Raw genomic sequence first — 21146 nt, 5'->3', positions numbered from 1 at the left:
ATCTCTCTTCTGCACAAAATAGTCATCATGGTTTTCTACAGCTCATGCTATGCGAAAAAATGGAGAATGAGCCATTCTAAATCTGCGCAAAAAAGAAGAATGGGACATAGACAAGAGGATAAACAAAAAAGTAGAATAAAAACATATGGACTAATTAGAAATCTACGCTGAAAGATAGTTGGACCGTAGGTAGGAGCATCTGAAAAATAATCTTGACATAGGCTATAATGCCTGGCTTCTCTATTGCGATGAATCACCTGATGTCTAGGCATAGAACCGTCATGTCATAGAACATTTATTAGCTTATATTGATTGTGCGCCAGGTGTAATGCCGCTAGAATGAGTTCGTCATCATCCAAGGACGATGACGACGATGAATCCAAGAGAGATCGATGACTCATTTCGCTGTGATAGAGGAGAAACAATAAGATGAATGGTTTGGAGAAACAACAAGGCGAATGGTCTTGTATATATAGACAAAAAATATAGTTATTAGAAATATAGCTCATTGCAAATATAGCCGTTAAAAATATAGATGTTGCAAATATAGCAGTTGAAAATATTTTTTTAGTTAAAGATATTAATAAAATATATGTGAGTGCAATTTAAAGAGTGAGATATAGAGAATTGGTTAGAGCGCATAGAGGAATAGAGAGGGAATCTTTTTGAAGAGGCTCACTATTAGAAGATATAGGAACGAGATTTAAGGAGTCGGTTGGAGATACTCTAAGGCCTCACCAGTCACGACCTCTCCGTCTGCTCAGCTTAGGGAGAGAGGGAGGGGGGGGAACCGTCAGAGACTGATGGGAGGTACAAGATGATCTTTTATCATTTACAAATATGTTAATTAATAACACATCATTTTATACTAATGATATTTTATTATTCTCATATTTTGTGTGTTTTTTCAATTATCCGTTTTGCCACTATATTCCTACTCCTTTTCTATGTGTTTTTCCATTCCTCCTTCTATTTTCTATTTCCCCGTTACAAATAGGCTCTTGAGAATAGCGGTGGATCCACTAAGGGGCCAGGGGGCTTGAGCCTCTACCCTCAGAGCACTTGAGAGCCCTCCAAACTCTCATATAATTTTTAGATATGGAAGAGGAAGAAGAGAAAAAAGAGAAGAAAAATAAAAAAGAGAAAAAAAAAGAAAAAAAAAGAAGGAAGAAAAAGTTAAGCTCCTAAATTTTTGCTCTGATCCGCCTATACTCGAGAGATGCTAAGGTGCAACCTTTGCAGGCGCAACAGCCGGCAAATTACGGTGGTGCATGAGAGGTGCCAGCAACATGGGGTTATCTGATGCTCCAGCTCGCTGAAGATTGTATGAAGCAGTTAAGTTTGGGAAAGAGGAGGCAAGATTGATAGAATGCTAAATAGTGCAAGTTCAGTTAGCCGTTCAGATGCTGTTGGAGGTTGTTTACAAACCGGCTAAAAAATAGAAAGGAGCATGTTGATTCTTTAAAAGCACACTATAAATTTACATGAATATCATCAAACTAGAAAGTGGAGAAATAATAATGTACTTCGGGGTTGTGAACGGCTAGTACCCTAGGTGGCTAAAGCTCTCAGTCAATATCGATACAACCTGGGCTCGAGTCTGTTGATGGGGGCTTTAGTGACGAACCCCCACCTGCCCGCGTTTGTGGATTTTATGAGCGAACATGGTGCGCACGTGTTTTTAGGGTTGTGTTCCCGTACTGACAAGGTTGGTTCTAATTTTTTTTACGTGGCTGAGCCCATGCGTACCCATATGATATGCGGCCCTCTGAGAACTAAGTATACAATTGGGTGATTAGTGAAGGTAGTTTACTCTCTAATTAATAGGAATCAAATATCATGTTGGCTCTTGATGTGTTTTATTAAGACAAAAAAAATAGTGGTAGGCGATATTTTCATCAGATATATATGATGATTTTGTTAATCTTGAATCTTCAGCATATGTTATGTAAGTATATGTATATATAGTGATGTAAATATGTGTTTACGTTTACTAGTTGTATAGTGTTTTAAAAAATAATAATGCGTCCCTTCTACGCAGCGAGCGACCGTGATGGAAGTGCTCGAGCACCGGGTGCAGGCAATGTGTGGCTTGGCTCCCCCGATTTCCTTTGGACCGGTTCCACCATCTCGGGCGTAGACCGCCGCTAGACCCCCACCCTCCCCTCGTCGGTCTCCCTCCCCACCCCCCACCCCCATCGCCCGCCGAGACCGGCGTGGTCCCCGCTCCCGCGGTCGAAACAGGCGGCGCGGCAGCGGCAGCGGCGAAGGAGGACAGATGGACTAGGGCCGCGTGCGCGCGCGGCGATCGACGAGGGCAGCGGGTTCTTTCCAAGGGCGCACGGCACGCGGTTGGCCCAGGGCGGGGGAGGCGCGGGCGCCCAGGCCAGGGGGGCCTCTGCGGCTAGCCGAGCCGAGTGCTGCGGCGGAAGTGGGCGGGCCGCGGCAGCCGGCTCCTCAGGCGTTAATTATTTTCCCCCGGTGAGCACTGTGTACTTGTGCAGCTGTGATGTCTGCCCCCTGTGGAAAAATTGTGTCTTGCTCAGATCGTGATACATGGCGACATTTTGGTCCTGTTCGTGGATTTGCAAGCATGGAACCACGTTGCGACGGTTGAGGGAGGCCTAACGTTGATGAAAACTTTGCTCAGCTGCTAATGTTAGCCAAGTGATCTCAGTTCAAGTTTCATCTATTGTTCTTTTCATGCTAAAAAAAGGTTCAGTTTTTAGCTCGATTTCCTTGGACATAGTTTGTTCACTTCTGTTAATGTTAGTGATGGTCTGATGGACCTGGAGGTCGAGGGTTTTGGTTTAGCAATCGCTTTCTTTTGGTGATGAAAGTGCAACTCCGGAATTCAGGTGTCGTGTCGTGCATGTTGTCACTGTGGCAGCACACGGCCAATGCGTGGCCACCGCCTACTAGCACCAGCTAGATTTTATTCATGCGTGCACGACTGACGTCCATTGATTCTTTTATAAGGCGCCCGTGCATTTTGAGATTTACACTTTTTTTTACCAACGGTTGGTCCGGTGATATGCAGATTTTTGATACAATTGATACTGTTGGATTCTTAGTTGAAAGTATTTTCACAGGACAATGATTATGCATGCAAGGACTATATATTATAAAAGATTTTCACTTTCAAAGTTCAGTTTTTGGGGTCGCACCAAGTCTAACCATTCACTAAATATCAACAGAGGGAGTATAATCTAATTTTCCAAATCGGGTGCTAGATTTTTCATGATTGCCTGTACACATTACTTTGAAAAGTAAACACAGCATGAAACAACCAAAAGTGCCACGTTAAAGTTTAGACCTCGCTGATAGAAGTTATCATGCAAATAAGCGAGCCAAAAAAAATCGCATATATTGGTAATTTCTGCTTCCCTAAGTGAGGTAGTGTTGTTTGACCGTCAGAATTGATCACATTTACCATATATTCACAGTTCGGACCTACACCTGGTAGATTTTCAGTGTGCTGAGAAAAACACATGCAAATACCCATTTTTGGTATTTTCTTATATATGTGGAAGGACTTATTTTCATCATTTTGTTAGGAATGAACCATATCTCACATGTGCACTTAAGTCCTTTTGCTTGACTAGCTACAAACACCAACAAACAGGTGGAAATCATCATGGGATATGGGACAGGTTGCTTTTAGTTTTAGTTAAGTGAACCGTCAGACCATGACTATTACAGATTCCCCAGTACAGTAGCCTCAGATTGACTATTGATGCATTTAGCATCCTGTGTAGAATAGTGAATTTATTGCAGTTTCATGTGTAAAATTCCCACCCTTCTATTAGATTAAATGTTCCCCCTCTAATTTATGCATCTTACAAGAAATATATGAATGTTAATTTGCAGCAGTTGAGTGGAACCACTTCTGATGCTGTCTCTGTAAATATTGATGGAGCTAGCTGGGTAGAAATGGACAGCATTCAAGATTCTCAAGAAGAAAGGCTTCAAAGAAGGGAGAATGGTGAAGACAAAGAAAAGGTGGTTGATTACGGAAATGCTTTGACTCGCAAGGAGGCAACAGAAGAGCTTCTTGGTTGTGTAGTCCATAGTGAGGAAGAGGCATACAAACTGTACTGTGATTATGGGCATCGAATTGGTTTTAGTGTGCGGAAGGGCAAACAGTCTTACTTTATTGGTACCAAGAATATTCGAACAAAGGATTACTACTGCTCAAAGGAAGGGCTTAAATATGATGAGCCTGTTACAGAAGCAAATTTTAATCGACCAGACACAAGAACTAATTGCAAAGCAATGATCCGCTTTAGAGTTGATGAGAAGGGACGATGGACAGTTATACGCTTTGTTCCTGAGCATAATCACCAGTTGGCGAAACCTGGGGAAAGGCACATGCTGAGATCGGCCAAGTCGCTTGCTGTTGGCAAATCAGGTGCTGTAGATCCATCAGCATCTACAGAGTCACATCCAATAAATGGTTTCTCTGATACCATTGAAGGTAATATAGCTGAGAATCCAGGGTATACTATAAGGGATTGCTACAATCAAGTGAGCATGCAGGTTATAACGATAATTGAGGCAGGAGACAGCCAAAGTCTTGTCAGCTATTTCAAACGTAGAACCAACGAGGAAGGCATGTTTTATTGGGATGTCCAAGTTGATCAAGAAGGGCGCATGACTAACTTCTTCTACAGGGATGGTAAAAGTAGAAATGATTATGACTGCTTTGGAGATGCTGTTATATTTGACACAACCTACCGCACAAATAAATATAACTTGATATGTGCCCCATTTGTTGGTGTTGACCACCATTGGCAGAATGCTGTTTTCGGCTGTGCATTCTTGTTAGATGAGTCTGTAGCTTCCTACGCCTGGGTATTTAAATCATTCTTGGAGTCAATGGGAGGTCGATCACCAAAATCAATTTTCACTGATCAGGATGAAGCTATTATGCAGGCAATCGAGCAAGTTTTTCCTAACACACAACATTGCTTTTCCTACTGGCATATTCTGAAGAATGCACAATCTCATTTAGGTGCACTAAATACTTCTCAAGCATTTCAAAATATGTTTATGAAGTGTATGCAAGGATCTGACTCGGAACAGGACTTTGAAGGATCCTGGACTGCAATGCTCCATGAATACAAACTACAGGATAATAGCTGGCTGATTGACCTTTATAGGTTCCGTCATAAATGGTGCTCAGTATTTAACAAAGATACCTTTGATGGTGGGATTAATTCATCTCAGTGGGGGGAGGTTTCAAACAATATTCTCAATGGAATTTCTGATGAATCTACCTCTCTTACACGTTTTGCCCTTTTGCTAGAAAAGGTTGTCAAGGCTCTACGCAGAAATGAATCTGAAGAGGATTTTCGCTGTAGCCAAACTGCTCCAGTTCGTGCAGTTAAGCATAGTACAGTTCTGAAGCAGGCTGCAGAATCATATACTCATAGGATCTACAAATTATTTGAGGCAGAATTTCTGGATGGATGTGGAGCAACTTCATGCCACGAAACTTCTTCTGTTGGAAATTTATTGAGGTATGAAATTACGATGCAGGGGAGGGGTTCAAAAGTATGGGCTGCTCTTGACACTTCCACCATGGAGATCACTTGTGGTTGCAGAAAATTTGAAAGGATGGGTCTTCTTTGTTCACATGCTCTCAAAGCCTTCAGCCTGCAGAATGTGGACACAATTCCAGAAAAGTATATTTTGAAACGCTGGACAAAAGATGCCAGGAGAAGCATGTATAAACTTACTCAAGATGATTATTCAACCCAACAGGAATGCACTGAGGCTGAACTTGCATATCGCAATCGGGCAATGCAGTATGCATATAACCTGATTATGAAGAGTCAGGAACTGGAAGAATCAAGAAAAATATTTTGGGACTCCCTTGAAACTGGAGAGAAGGCACTGGAAGTATTCTTTGAAATGAGAAAGTTGCGCACTCAAGCTGCAAAAGATGCTAGTAAAAGGGAGAAAAAGAAGAAAAAACCATCAAAAGGACCAAACTCAAGTAAGTAACAATTTTAAACTCCCTTCTCCATATAGGGTGTCATTTATTCAAATTTATACCGTATTATGCAGAAAAAGCAAAACAAGTCCCAACAACTTCCTCTACTGGTTGGGAGCTAATTGTCCAAACTAATGAGCATCAGTTGCAATCTTCACAAGATGCTCAGGGTAATGCAACAAATGGAAGACCAATTTACTACCAGGTACACAGAAATATGTAGTTCGATTTCCTTTTCATTCTGGCATTTAACAGATCTTGTACTTACATGCTTCATGTTCAGCAGGCTTTTCCAACTGCCCCTATGCAACCAAACCAGATCTACATGCATCCGAATATGCATACAATGCCTCTTTGCACGCCACAGGTATTCTAATTGACAGATTGACGTGAACAAATTCTCTCATCTGTAAAGAACAATACAAGGCCATGTCACGCTGTGAAGGGGGGAGACTTTAGGAGAGATTTTAGCAGGGATGGGGGCTTCTTTATTATTTCAGCTTCCTTCTTGCTTCAGAATATTGATTACAATAGTCCAATTTTATAGAGGCTCTCAAAACTAATATAGATACGATTCCCAAAAGAAGATTCTGATCTGTGAAACTAACATAATCTGACAGCCAGACAATCAAATAGTTGCCACCATATGTGACGCCAACCGTGTGGGGCACTGCCTGTGCTACGATGACCATGTGAACAGTCCTTGTCCTGCCGCACATGGCACCTTCTCCCTCCTAACGAGCTGTGATGGTGTTCATGGTTGAAGCCCTTGATGCTTGGATGACAGCTCTAAAGTGCGCTGTGTTGCGTGAGAGAAGAACAGCAGGCAGCAAGGGCAATCTCAACAGCAGGCAGCAACAAAACCCTTCACACCATGGAACACAATGGTGGTGGGAGAGATGCAACAACGTAGCAGCCCCCCACATTGCAGCCACTGTGCTCTGCGCTGCTGAAGCTAGTTGGTGCCTTATTAATATTCCCACATGGCATTCTGGTATTAACAAATGAAAAAAGTTTACAGTGTTGCTGAAAAGCTGAAGTACCATGAATAACACAATCTCAGTTATTTGACTTTTGAGCTTATAATAACACAACCTCTTAAACTCCAAGAAAATAATAAACTCCTGGCTCATGCAAAACTCCAAAGATGGGTTTGGGGGCTTTTAAAAAAAAAAGTTTTTTAGGTCCATTAGGACCTGGGCTATGGATTTCATTGGTGGAAAATTTAATAGATGACCCATTGTTTGCAAGACCTTGAGAGACAACAGAAGTACACAGATACCCAGACATGACCTGCAGCACAGAGAGTTTAGCTAGGCATTATGGATGTCGACCTGTCGATGCAATAAAAAGGTTATTTTTTCTCTATGAACTCATTTGCCCTGTTTTACTTGTGCCCAGCAGGATTTGTCTGCATATGCTGCAATACGTCCTGATTCAAATTTCAGTGGTGCCAAGAACATCTGAAGGATATTAAGGTATGCAATGTCCTCACAATCTTTTGTATGCTGTGCAACCATGTAGAACTTTTCTTTGTCTTATTGCTCTTGCTGCCGCATCTGGCATGAGGATGCATATTTCTGCAGAAGTAGGACGGTGCATTTTCCTTGTATTTTCTGAAATGTTGAACATCAGAGATGGATATCAGTCCTGTCCTGGACTGGTATGAGTGTTTATAGGGCAATAGCCAGTTACACCAAGTTTCTATGCATGATATCAACCCATGCTGCAGTCACACTTACATACTTCTAATTTGCAGGATCCTCTGGACGTCGCTGGACAATCTTATTTGAGGATCGCTGCTACCAACTTCAGCTTGAACTTTGTCGGCCTTTATGTAGGCCGCGTGGTGCTTCTTCATGTTGGTTCATGAGTCCTTTTTACTGATCTTTAGGGAAGTGCCTGTTCTGGCTATTACTATATGCAACCTCTTCTGCATAGAGCAATAGAGCAGTAGCCAGTAGCTTGCTATTAATCTCAGGCAGGCAATTTTAGGCTTGTAAATTGCAAGTTATGAGAGATTGAGCAGTGGTCATTGCGTAACCATACTGATGTAGGGATTCTCTTGCGTGAAAAGCCGTCTCAGGTCAAATATAAACCGGTCAGATGACACCTACTTACCTCCTGGCATGTGGCGGCAGTTGTTGTGAACAGACGGAGATCTCCATCCGCTTCGTGTACGGTTTTTCTACTGATCTTTGAAGGCGGCTTCTTGCGTGAGTTGAACTTGAGCAGCAGAATCGCTGTACGAAGAAGGGAGCAGGAAGAGAAGAGCTGCCGGCGCCGGGGAGCTCGTCAGCCCTGTATAGGTGTCGATCCGAACTGACATTGATCTCTGTAGTTTTGGGAGTGGCTTGTCTTAATTTATAGTGTACCTGGCTGCCAGTTCATGTAATCTAATCTGATCTAACCTTCGCCCCTGGTCAATGAGATGACAAACAGACTAATGCTAGGAAAGGCGCATTTGTATTGGTATTAGGAAGCCATCTATCTATTTATTGAGTAACGCTACACTTAAGGGAAATCCTACAAAATTCTACTTATGTGCTGACTTCAGCTACAAAAATTCTGCAAAATTCTGCTTTGAGAAGCGATTCGTAGGCGGAAGGCAGATTGTTTGAGAAGCGGCAATGTGGTACTCATGGTACCTGCTTTCTGAGACTAACTGCAGACTGGATCAACCGAGAACATGCAGTGATCCGAAATAGTATTTTGTGAGCTGAGTTACAATGGATAACAGACGGATAATGTACCAACGGTCCTACCAATTTCACTGTGTTTTGCAGTCGGATATTGCACTAAATCTTGTCCATTCGTTTGTTACGAGTGAAGTCACTAGTCCATTTACGATCTAATGGCTCGTAGCGAAGTGAAATCACTAGTTCATTCATTTATGATCTGACGGCTCACATTAAAGTTATGGATCGTAGAGATACAAATCTTTTATATATTTTAGGTTATTGGATTGACCCAAGATAAATTTTTTTTAAAGATTCACTCTGCATCTCTATGGGCAGTGAGGATGAGAAGAACATCAAGACGAGGGACGGGAAGGTGGTGCAGGGGAGGCAGAGCTCGAACGAGACGGTGGACTTGCGCACATCGCATATCCACTGCGCACAGGGCGTGTCCATGGACGACCGCTGGGGTGCGACCGAACTGCTTACGCATATCAAGCAGCACTCCTCGCCGAGGGGAGACGCCGATCAAAGGTTGGCGCATTGTTTCGCCGAGGGACTGGAGGCACGGCTGGCAGGGATGGGGAGCCAGCTGGTGTGCAAGAAGTCGCCCATGGGCCATGGCAAAGCGCAGCTCGCTCATGGATTTCCTCAAAGCCTATCAGCTGTACCTAATAGCTCGCCGCTTCAAAATGATGGCGTACAAGTCCTCCAACGTGACAATTGGCAATGTCATCGCCGGGAGGAAAAAGGTGCACATTGTGGATTACGGCGTGCGTCACGGGCTCCGGTGGCCAAGCCTACTGGCCTGGTTGGCTACTGATGTTGGGCTTCATGTTTGACTTGCTAGATGCTACGGTTCCGTAGGACAATGACCAACACGTCCTGGTTGAGCGGGACCTCTTGGGACGGAGTGCTCTGAATGCCATTGCCTGCGAGGGCTCAGACAGGGTGGAACGCCCCGAGACATATAGAGTGTGTTTAGTTATTCAAATCTTCTCTGACTTAGGTTGGTAGAGGTGTATAATCTCAGAGCGTGTTTGGTTTGATCGTATTTATTATTTTAATATGGTCTAGTACATGCAAATATATATTCTCATCTTGGCCCTTGTTGACACTAAAACGTATAACCGAGAGGTCTGACCGGATTACAATTTGGAGAATCCGAACAACTACCAGAACCTAGAGTATTTGGATAAAACACTTAGGCCCTAACAGACCACCGTACTCGAAGCTAAACCCAGAAACTCTGGTCAACTCGGAGTATCCGGGTCAGCCCAAAATGTCTGAGTTCAGTACAGCTGACTCTTTGAAAATGGTGATAACTTTTGATTTCGACGATTTTAGACTCTACGAAAAGCTTATTCAGAGGGCTACACATCTCAACTGAATTCATGATCCCAAATACATTTAATCGAACTAGGAACACTCTGAAACTTAATTCAGACACTTCCACACTTTTCACACTGAATTTTAAAGCGAACTCTCACTTTGGGTTGATTAGAAACTCTCGAGCACTGAGATACGAGAAATAATTCGATGTTGCATCCATCTTAATAGTGCGGTATACCTATACTCAATTTCAAAGATGAAACACGTTTGAATCACATTGAGCCTTTGAACACCTTCAAGTATCGCTCCTTTGCTTCAAAGTTAGAGGGTTGCCAATTTTTATATCATTGTCACTCCATTTCTTCTCCATCTTCATGTGATTGATGCAAATCACCCCCAGCTTCACATGGCCTCTCACGGTATTGGCGCAAAACCTTCACTCTCTCCTCACCACCACCTTGATCCTTCGAAGCCAAGCCATTTGCTTGCCCTTCATCACGAATGTTCCATTAGAGCCGAATTTTGCTTGCCTTGCACCATCTTATCATATAAAAATCATTTTGTATTCGACATCTTCAAGAAATTCAATTTATCATATATGGAGTCCACTCTTGTTTTTCATTCTTAGCATATATGATTTCAATTCAACTTATGCCTTCTTATGGATCCTAACCCTAACTAAGTCTCAAGTACAAAGCATATGTGTTAGTTCATAAAACTCTATTGATAATAACATACCTGTAGTTACTTGATCTCCACAAGTAACTTAGAACTCACGCTTATCGCTAATCTTCTATGAGTTTTTCTTTCCTCTTATGAGCATTACTAAGATATCAATAACTTTGATACAATTCTTTGAACTCATGGTAATTCTCAACGAATCCATGTTTCATCATTTATGCATCTCCTGAGCAACACTTAGAGCTCATTTATCTTGATTCATATGTCTCAACTACATGACATTCCATAAAGAATCCATGCTCGATCTTCCATGCATCACCTATCGAACAACCTACTAACAATTCTCAACAATATTATTAATCCATAGATCTTGTCATTAATTATTAAAACTACACAAGGGCTAGATACACTTTTAGTGACACACGGCAACCACAGACCCCCGCGGTGAACTACTCAGCCCACTATATTCATGAGAGAGCTTGGGGGCTACTGTCAGTGTAATGGGTAATGGGATACCCACGTGGAACTAAGCTATGGCAACTATTATTGCCTTATTGGACATGACACTAAACTGGTTATAAGGAACAATATAGTGATACTGGGTTTTAAGATAATTTAAGATGAAACATGGATAAATATTACAATATTGATGTGGTGGAGCATATAATTTCAGAGTCGAAGTGTTCGGATTCCTACAAGCACCTGTTGTGGAATGCAACTAAGCTATGGTTGCTTGGCATTTTGACAAGCATCTCATGTGCAACCACGGAGCTAGCATGCCCTACTTGAGATGTTCCTAATGCCCAACCCAGCAGAGAGACGGAAGCACTTACCAGCAGCAACGGTGGATATGCCTATGCAGCCAGCAAGCATGGCGAGCTGCTACCCCAGATCGGGATACATGACCGCCTGAGCTTTTGCAGTGGTGGGCTCGACGTCACACCGCTCGTCTGGCCTCCCACGTGAGGAGACGCGTGATGCACCAAGCCCCACCAACTTCACGTTGGCTGACATCACCCGTCTTCCATAGCTCAGCTGCTCGCCCGCACCATCATGCTACCACCGCCTGCTTCGTCAGGCCATTCCTCCGCTCTACATCAACGTGGGGAAGAGGAGTAGTGGCGCTGCAGCGGTGCAGGAAGGCAGCCGGAGTGGGGAGGTGGTGGGGCTCCTGGTCGTGGCAGCGTTGGGGGGGAGGAGGCTGGCGGAGCAGAAGGCGGAGGGGTGGTAGAGGACAATGCATTCGACCGGGTCCAATAATATCTCATTGAACTGATCATCGATCGTTATAATGATCACTGTAAATATCAAATCTTATCATCAATACCTAATGATTCAAAGTGACCTCAACTACTGCAGTAGCTATCTGTTAGGAGTCACCAGAGTGATACCCTCCATAAAACAACAAAAAAAACACAGGAGATGCACTCATCTGATTTGGTGAAATAATGCTAACTACGTCGTAGCAACGTGCATGATCGACCGTATCGTCTCGTCGAACCAACCGGCCAAGAGAGTGCATGCCTAGTATCGGCTCCGCGCGTGCATCTCGTTCTGCTTCTGCAGTGTCACTTGTTCAGCACCGGGGGAGACCCCCCAGCGCCTTCAGCCCTTTTCTTGCTCGGGCGCGAGGGGGGCGCGGCGGTCGACGCGCCAGACGCGCGGGCGGCGTGTTTACGATGATCTGGTCTGCGGTGACGAGTTGCCCTGGCTAGTTGTACATGGCAGTGCCTTCCATGACAAACAAACGCAGGATCAGAAGACACGGCCACCGTGATCACGATGCGCTCCTATTCCCCTACAGCTAACTTTTTTTCTAGACCTGCATATCTTTCTATTAGGAAGATTAGAACGGTACAAGGGCCGATACAACACGATGCGCTTTAAGGCGATTGCAGAATAATCACATTACAAACACAGACTTATACGGCAGACTAACACAACATAGACAGATAGCCAACACTCCTAAGTCCTTAAACAGCAAGGTGCTTAGCACCCGACGCACTCCACATGGCCGCCTCTTCTTTGATCGAGCTGGGCAACCGTGGATTCCAAGTTCCGGAACACGCGTGCATGGCGGTCTAATCCCTACAGCTACCAGTAGTCCACGATAGCCTTGGAGCTGCTCTGCATCTCATTCTCCAGCTTCTTCAGCAAGGGCAGCTTCTTTCCCGCGATGTTGGGCCGTAGAGCGGCCTTATGCTGTGACGGTTGCGCAGGGCAGTCGGTGGTGATGACGGTGGAAGAGCCGGCGGACGCGGCGGTGCAGAGGGCGTCGGCGGCCGGCGGCATGCTCTTGACATCACTCTTGGCGACGCGCACGTTGCCGGACGGCTCGCCTCGCGGGAACTTGCCGTTGTTGTACGTGACGCGGAGGTAGCCGTCCTCATCCGTGGCAGACACGACGACCGCACTGAGCCAGAGCACGAGGCGCTGCCCCGTGCGCAGCGTCCCCACCGGCGTGCGCACGCGCACCTGCGCGCCCTTTCCGACGGACGAGTTCTTGAGGTCTGCCTGATCTGCCGGTTCGGCGGGCGCTGCGGCGTGTCGTCGCGGGCAGGAGGCAGCGGGCGACGACCGCGCGTGGTCCGCTAGGGCGGTGTCACCGTCGGCGCGACGTGAAGCGGACGGTGTCGGCGCAGAGCAGCGCAGCGGCGGGGAAGAGAGCTGCGGCGGTGGTAAGGCCTTCTTGACGACCCCTCCTGTCGGCGCTAGGGCCGCCATCCTCCTTCTGTTCTCGAGCTCGCGGCGCAGCCTGCGCATGGCGGCGGACTGCACGGTCATAGTGGGCATGGTGACCAAGAATCAGGAAGAGTAGCGCGCGAGTGATTAGGGCTCAAGGACACGTTCGAAGGGCACGGCACGACAGAGAGAGAGGAGAGCAGGGCTCAAGGACACGTTTGAAGGTCATCCAAGTTCGCGTCGGAGTCGAAGATATCGACCTCGGATTCGGATTCCGAAATCCCCGGGGTCCACATCGGCCTGGCCCACCTAACTAATCACTGGGTGAGGATCCTCGCTGGGCTGGCCCGGGTAGACTGTCAAGCGGCAAAACAAATCCAACTGAACCTGTTTCCTCTCAAAAAAACAAATCCAACAAGTTCATGACTTCGTTCATTCGATCGCGGCAGGTTCTCTCAGCGTTGTGTCTCGCCTTGCTCCTCCGCATGGGGCAGATGAGAGGGTAGTCAGGTAGACCCAGACTACTCTAAATTTTGGCTTAAAAAATAATAAATATGTAGGACACCTAAGTCCATTACAAGCAAAAAGATTTCAAGTCCAACTCCAACTGTCCACGTCAGCCCATTAGACATTGCAATCGAGTGATGCCTAACTCTCATCCCTCGATGGCTCAACCCTCTGGCGGGGGCGACCGACGAGCACGCGCGTGCACGACGGACGATGGTAGGCACTGTGGCGGTCGGGTATGGCGGTGTGCAGCACTATGGCGGCTACAGCCTAGCGATCTCGTCTGCGGACTGTTTACCTGTTGCGATCGGCAATTCTGGTAAGCATATTTATTTCTTTCTACATTATTTATTTGTGATGCACTGATATTGTATCTGGTTCAGTTATTCAGCAGTAAGCGAGTAACTAAACCTGCTTATTAAGAGGTAACTTAAAATAATTTCTATGGACTTTGGGTATAGGGACTTATTTATCTGTATATAAACATAAATCATCTGGTGGGATTTAAAAGATCTCAATGATCCTCAATTAGAAAAATTAGAAAGTGTGTTCCCTGGCACACCTTCCGTTCAGCTGTGACTCTTGCACTTGTAAGATCACTTGCTTGCCTTTATGCTTGAGTTTCAGCATTCCTACGTCTTTGGTAGAATGGAATCCTCTACCCTGTGTTAAGTATATAGCTAGCGGAAGAAGCGTAGTTTTATTGAATCCAGAAGTCTTTCACAGTATTATTGAAGTGCACTTTTCGCAATAGCCGAGTTCACCGAAGGAGCAAAGTTAAAACTTATTTATTGGATTTACGATGTTAAGAACTTTTAATATCTTTACATTGTAATTTTAATAAATTTTATACTTGTATATGTGATATAAAAATTTTCACGGTAACACCCAACAATCAAATCCTGGCTCTGCCACTGCTCCCTCATCTTGCCTGCCTACTCTTGTCTCCACAGCATCCCAATGGCTAGATTTGCTTCCACCGCCCATTATCGTACTACCCAACTGTCGATTTTGCTCTTCTGTCTAGATCCTTCCCATAAGACGTTCTCTGCCACCTATGGCAGGCACCGCCACTACCGCCTCACCACCCCGTCCACCGCTTGTCGCCTCTGTCGGCCATCTTGCCACCCAAGGTTTTCCCTCCCCTCACCTGAACACTAAACCTCGCCGGAGACGATGGATGCGGCGGTGCATGCATTGACTGAAAAAAAAAATCATGTTTTTAGTCGACTAACCGCTAGCAAATACGAAAAGATAATTAAACTCGGATGAAAGAGAAAAGTGCATGCCATGTCAAACAAAAGTGCTAGATGTAGCTCCCCAAACCATTTAGCTAGTGGGTGTGCTCGCGCTCATCGATCAAGAACATCATATTCAAGCGGGCAGCTACCAGCGTAGCTAGCACTAAGACTCAAATTAAAGTGCGATTACTGCAGTAGCTATCTGGTAGTATTCACCTGATGCTCTCCATACGGTAGTTTTAGATTAATACATAGTTAATTTTTCTTAACTTAATTAGGTGAGAGTGAATTTTTAATTTATTTATTTTTTAATTTTGATTGATCTAATGATAAAAAATATAAAACTTATATCTTAGCCCTCCATAAAACAACAAAAAACCGCAGGAGGTGCACTCATCTGATTTGGTGAAATAAAGCTAACTACATCGCAGCAACGTGCATGATCAACTGCGTCATCATGTCGAACCAACCGGACAAGAGAGGGCCTAGTATTGGCTCCGCGCGTGCATCTCGTGCTGCTTCTGCAGCGTCACTTGTTCAGCACCAAGGGAGACCCCCCAGTGCCTACATCTTTTTTCTTGCTCGGATGCAAGGGGTGCGCGGCGGTCGACGCGCCAGACGCCATGGTGGTGGTGACCGCGGGCGGCGTGTTTACGCCGAGGGGTCGTTGGGTGGCAACCTGCCGTCGTAGACGACCTCGAGGTAGCCATCCTTGTCTGTGAACAACACGACCTCGGCACTGATCAGGAACATGAGGAGGCACCCCGAAGGCACACTCACCGGCGTGCAGACGAGCACAAGCGTGGCGATCCTCACTGCAGCAGCGTTTCCCTTGGGGGCGGAGCATGGACCGCCCCAGGTGCAACTGGCGCGGTGGCGCATGATGCGCCCCTAGCCACGGGTGTTGCCATCGTCTCCAGGGGAACATCAACAACGCCCACGCGCTGGTGCGCGATCGGTGAGGACATGGCAGCTGAGACAGCCAGCTTCAACCTACGCATGGCGGTGGACGGCACCGTCATAGTGGGTATGGAGCCTGCAAAGGCCAGCAGAATAGAATGGTTCGATAGCGCAGATGCATAATAGCATGGTGCACTCGCAGGAGTCCAAAAATGGGAGGGGCGCATGCGGTGTTGGGGGCACTCTCCGAAATGCAAGTGCTCAACAACAAAACGAAAGAAATTTGAGTGCCGTACACACTGGGATTGGGTCTTCTAAAACCATGCGGGCCGGGGTATAGCTTTATGTTGAACCGAGTCTCATCGTAGATGAACTTATGGTGGAATTTTTACTTTGGGCCTTTTTTGAAAATGTATTTCATAAATAGACCTTTTAGAAAACATTGTTTAGAAATAGACCCTTCGTACAATGCTATAATCATTGGCATCATTGGACCATTATACAACGTCACCTAATTTGGCATCGTGCACTTGACACGCAGAATGTGCACTGTAATCCCTCGCTGACATGTTATATCACGTCGTCAAGGCCTTTGGGGCTATAGTTCCATGGCATGGCGCCATGACCTTTGTCATGTTGTTTGAGGTATAGAAGCGGGCCTACTTTTTTTCCTGCCTCTCTCCTCTCTTTCCTCCCCTTCTTCAAATCCATCAAATCCGTATAGATTGAAGTCTTTATTTTTTGTTGAATAGGATTTGCAAGGTAATCCTCCTCCTTTCTCTTAATTTTTTTCTATAAAAACTCTCTTTGTGGTGAGATTGGGAGGGAGACATAGAATCTAGTGTTTGTTGCAATGTTGGATTGATGGCTCATTTTTTTTAATTTGCACTTTGAATTGGATGACTTAGAATCAGATTAGCACTTTGATGTATGCAATGTATGTAGTAGAATCATGTGTGGCATGTTTGGAGTGATATATGGCATGTTGTTAGGAGTATGTGAATCCATGTGTGGCTTGTTTTAAGTGATGCTCCATCCCATTTTCCATACTTCCCTAGTAGACTAGTACCCTCCTGAAACCTTATCATGATTTGTGCTTTTAATGCCTAATTTTCTAATTTTATAAGGTAGGTAGAATTCATTTTCTCTCCTGTATATTTGACCATCTTCTATTCGGTTATAGTTTTGATATATGATGATATTCTGCTCTTTTTACTCTAATGTCAGTATGGGTGCAGGATGAATGGGATGTGTGGAACTTTGAAGAGTTCATATATAGGCCGAAGTTATACTGGTAGGAGGAGGATGAATAGGCAGAATACAAGTCATATGACAAGAAGATGCCTTGTGACGAGAACCTATTAATAATATACCAACGTGGGATCCTGGCTCGGGAGGGTGTGGTGACATCAGAGCTCGGACATGGATACTTTTATAGTAACACGATTGGTGATGACTGGGTGAATAAGCGAGTTGTGGTAGCAATGTTGTCGGTTTTTTAAAATTCTCACTTGTAGATACTATGTTGCAGGAGACACAGAGGTGCAATTAGGAGCGTTTCAATAGTCAACATTAACTGCTTGAAGATAAATGACAGCTCACACCCTTAGACAAGAAGAGAAAAAATCAAGATATTAAGAACTAGATGAGGAGTAGGTATAGTGTGCCATCTCCTTTGTGCAATATTTTGGGCTAAAATATGAAAGGGATGAAAGTAGATATGGAAGAGGCAATAATGTGGTGGAGAGGAAAGTAGCAAGTAGCATGTTGCCCTTTCAACAGGCGATAGGAGTATAGTTTTGCAAAATTTTAAAACGTACGCATATATTTTGCAATTTTTGAATTTAAAAATATAAAAAATCGATCATAGGCAGGATTGGGTGCATGCAAACAAGGCCTAAATGGTCTCTTTGGGCTGTGTATCTAGCTCTGTTGGGCTGAATTTGGCGTCCACAAGGCACCCGTGGGACCTCGACAGAAGAACATACCTGGGCCAAGCCAATTCATAACCGCTCTCTCACGCGCCCTCGCGGTAGCCCTTGCCCCCCTAACTTCCAACGCCAAAGCCCTCAAAAAAAAAAAAAAAAAAATCCAACTTCAACCGCTTACCATACTCAGATCAAGAACTGACTGACCATGCAGTATTCCACAGATCAAGAGCAACAGATTCAAGAACGTCACCAGCAAGGCCACAAGAGGAGCACTGAAACTGAAGCGCCTAACGGTTCTTCCTCCTCTGCAACGTGAATCCGATCAGGGGTGCTGTTGTCAACCTTGATCTGGGAAAAGTTTGCGGCAAGGTTAGATTCATGATGCCATTCTGCTTCAGCAGTAGCCCGCTTTCACCGCAGCCGCCGTCGCCCCCAAGGGTGTACCAAGTCTGGCCTGCGAAAAATGTAAGCGCCATCGTCTGACTAGAGTCCTTTCTACCTCCTTGTATTTGCTGAGAATTGAAACTGCAGCATGTTACATGTATGCTGAGCAGTCACATATAACTTCAGCATAGCAGTTTCAGTACGTTGTAAATGGCAACGCTTAATTTCGGCTTCAGTAATGTCAATGCTTAATATTGCAGGTGTTTTTCTTGGATGGCCGTGTGATCTGCGGACCTGATCCACGAGGGCTCATCCTGACAGCAACGGCAATTCTTCTCTCAGAATGGATTTTCTTGGCCCGCATCGTCGATCCATCGTCGACGATGCATCCGATTCTGATCTCTGCGTCCTCCATGATCCTAGCAGCAACTGTCAGTAACCACAATCTCATCATAGTTCATGATTTGTTAGTTACCATGCCACAGATGATTACTTGGAGTCACAAACTAAGACTACCATGCCATGTTTGTTCATGTAGGTGACTGCTAGTTTGCTACTGACTGCGACAAGAGACCCCGGAATCATACCAAGAAACCCGGTCTCGCCATCAGAAGATGGAATAACTACTGCCAGAATGGCTCCGGATCGGTTTATCATCGTCAACGGTATCGAAACGAGGCTCGAGTTTTGCCGGATCTGCAAGATCTTCCGCCCTCCGAGAAGCTCTCACTGCGCCGTCTGCGACAACTGCGTCGACAAGTTTGATCACCACTGTCTCTGGATAAGCCAGTGCATTGGACGGGTATGGCATGCTGTGTTTGAACTTTGAACAACAACACATCACCTTGCTTGCACACTTAAAGAAAGATAAACATGAAGAAAGTAATGCACGTTGTTAATTTTTTTTTGTAATTCTTGCTTCTGCAGAGAAACTACAGGTTTTACTTACTGTTAATGTGCTTGGCGTTGGCGTTCTACTCGTTCATATTCACATTCTCAGTGATAAGAATTAGAGCCAAGATTGGTGCTACTAGTGCGGGACTTTTCAGTTTGCTCAGAACTTTGCCTGAAACCTTTGTTCTTGCAGCATTCAGCTTCATGGCTATCTGCTTCCTGGCATTCCTTCTAGCCTTCCATGCTTTCCTTGTAGCTAAGAACAAGGTACATCCGTATATATTCAACAATCTGTGTCTTCTCACAGTTACATTATCCATCATGTTATTGGCATTTCTCAAATCCATGAATTGGATTTGAGGCACTACATTGTAGAGCATGTACAATAGAATGCTTAGAGGAGGTGCTTATAAGAAAAAACCGATTTTTTTTTCTTAACTGTAGTAGCACAGTGCTTAAACGGTGAACAATGTTCTTACTTAAGCATCGCTGCTTATATTAGTGTTAACAAGATAGTTAATCATATTTAAGCAACTATAATCATTTTTAGTATTAGAAATTACAATTTTTATATACATAGTTAACACTCTTTTTCCTTAAAACATCTAGTTATAAGCATCTAGCATTGTTCATGTCCTTAGAGAACTAAAGGTTAAGAGAAAATCACATCTCGCATCCATTGGATCAACATCTACTCAAACTACACATCAATCTGCATAAAATTCCAATTAGTGGCTATATATAGTGAGTTTCTCTTAAGAGAAAAAAAATACCGGATGAGCTATAAATAGAAAAACTGTTGATATTTCTTAATGAGTTACACTAAACTTTGTGCAGACCAGCAATGAGAGGCACAAAGGACAGTATCGCAGCTCGCCCAATCCTTACGACAAAGGAGCCCTGAAAAACATCAAGGAGTGCCTGTTCGAGAAGCTGCCGCCTCAAGGAGTCGATTTCAGAGCCGCAGCCGAACCAAACTTGGGCTTGGCAGCGAGAACCGCAACGAGCTTTCCGTCTCCTTCCTCAGATGATGCCGGTCAAGTGTTGCAACTCCAGGACGCTAGAAGCTAATGATGAAGACTACTGTTACATGTGATAAAACTGGTAAAAACTAGTTTGAGAGACAACAATGAACCTGAGACTTTTTATATATGACAAAAGACTAAAGTGGCGACTCGACCATTTTCCTTCTATTAAACCTGCTGAATTTCGACATGACACGATATGACTACAATATTTGCAGAGCTCTCCCATATATGCAGGAACGGGAACACTCAAAACCCGAGCCAAGCTTGTACTGGAAAGTACGTAGCAGTACACAGAATTTTTTAAAATAATATTCTTTTATTGGGAAATTATAAAAATATAATTAAAAATAAGAAAATTACAGATATAGGTGTCAGTCGACACTCTTATTGCCGAGAAGAGAGTTATCAGCAGTCTGAGTACCGACTAGTCCCTTGTCGGCATTTAGATAGACTACCGGCTTTCTATTTGCCGACAAGTGGTGGGGCAAGAGGCCACGTCTGCGCCACGCAGGCTGTTGGTTGTGCACGGAGACCTCTCGGCACTCGGAGTGCCTAGACGTGGCCACGCAGGACCTCTCGGCACTCGAAGTGATAAGATATCTTTATTCTCTTATCAAGTTGCTGCCGCTTCTCTCTCTCCCGTTCACACTACCTCTAAATGGGTTATTACAGATGAATTTTAAACCCTATCACAGACAGTTATAGGTTCTATCTCTACAAAAGTGTCTGTGATATCGACCTTCATTACTATGGAATAGGGCTTCACTACAGGTATTTACATATAACACATCAACACATTGTTCAGAATATTGATCACATTGTTCATAACTTCAACACAGGTATTTACATATCACATAGATTAAGAACACCACACGTTGTTCAGAACGCAT

General features: G+C 44.5%; 2 protein-coding genes across 8 annotated transcripts; both read left to right on the top strand.

Annotated features, from left to right (window-relative positions):
• The first annotated feature begins 2101 nt into the window (after positions 1 to 2101).
• Positions 2102 to 8541, top strand: LOC133892429 (protein FAR1-RELATED SEQUENCE 9-like). Of its 7 annotated transcripts, none has more exons than XM_062333189.1 (6): positions 2102 to 2481; positions 3874 to 6001; positions 6073 to 6203; positions 6282 to 6365; positions 7400 to 7476; positions 7758 to 8541. In XM_062333189.1, exons 2-5 carry the CDS (start codon positions 3934 to 3936, stop codon positions 7463 to 7465), a joined length of 2349 nt encoding a protein of 782 aa, XP_062189173.1. In that variant the 5' UTR covers positions 2102 to 2481; positions 3874 to 3933; the 3' UTR covers positions 7466 to 7476; positions 7758 to 8541. The 7 variants fall into 7 exon arrangements, with proteins under 7 accessions (XP_062189173.1, XP_062189178.1, XP_062189172.1 ...); XM_062333194.1 differs by having other exon boundaries at positions 2103 to 2481; positions 3871 to 6001; positions 7403 to 7476; XM_062333188.1 differs by having other exon boundaries at positions 2103 to 2481; positions 3871 to 6001.
• Positions 8542 to 16085: 7544 nt separating this feature from the next.
• On the top strand, positions 16086 to 20299 carry LOC133892116 (probable protein S-acyltransferase 7). The gene is made up of 6 exons (XM_062332852.1): positions 16086 to 16180; positions 18277 to 18415; positions 18595 to 18765; positions 18873 to 19136; positions 19262 to 19495; positions 20066 to 20299. Exons 1-6 carry the CDS (start codon positions 16086 to 16088, stop codon positions 20297 to 20299), a joined length of 1137 nt encoding a protein of 378 aa, XP_062188836.1.
• The last annotated feature ends 847 nt before the right edge of the window (positions 20300 to 21146 follow it).

The sequence above is a fragment of the Phragmites australis genome, chromosome 15 (genome assembly GCF_958298935.1).
Source record: "Phragmites australis chromosome 15, lpPhrAust1.1, whole genome shotgun sequence".
Classification (NCBI taxonomy): Eukaryota; Viridiplantae; Streptophyta; class Magnoliopsida; order Poales; family Poaceae; genus Phragmites; species Phragmites australis.
This window is presented reverse-complemented; position numbering and strand designations above follow the sequence as displayed.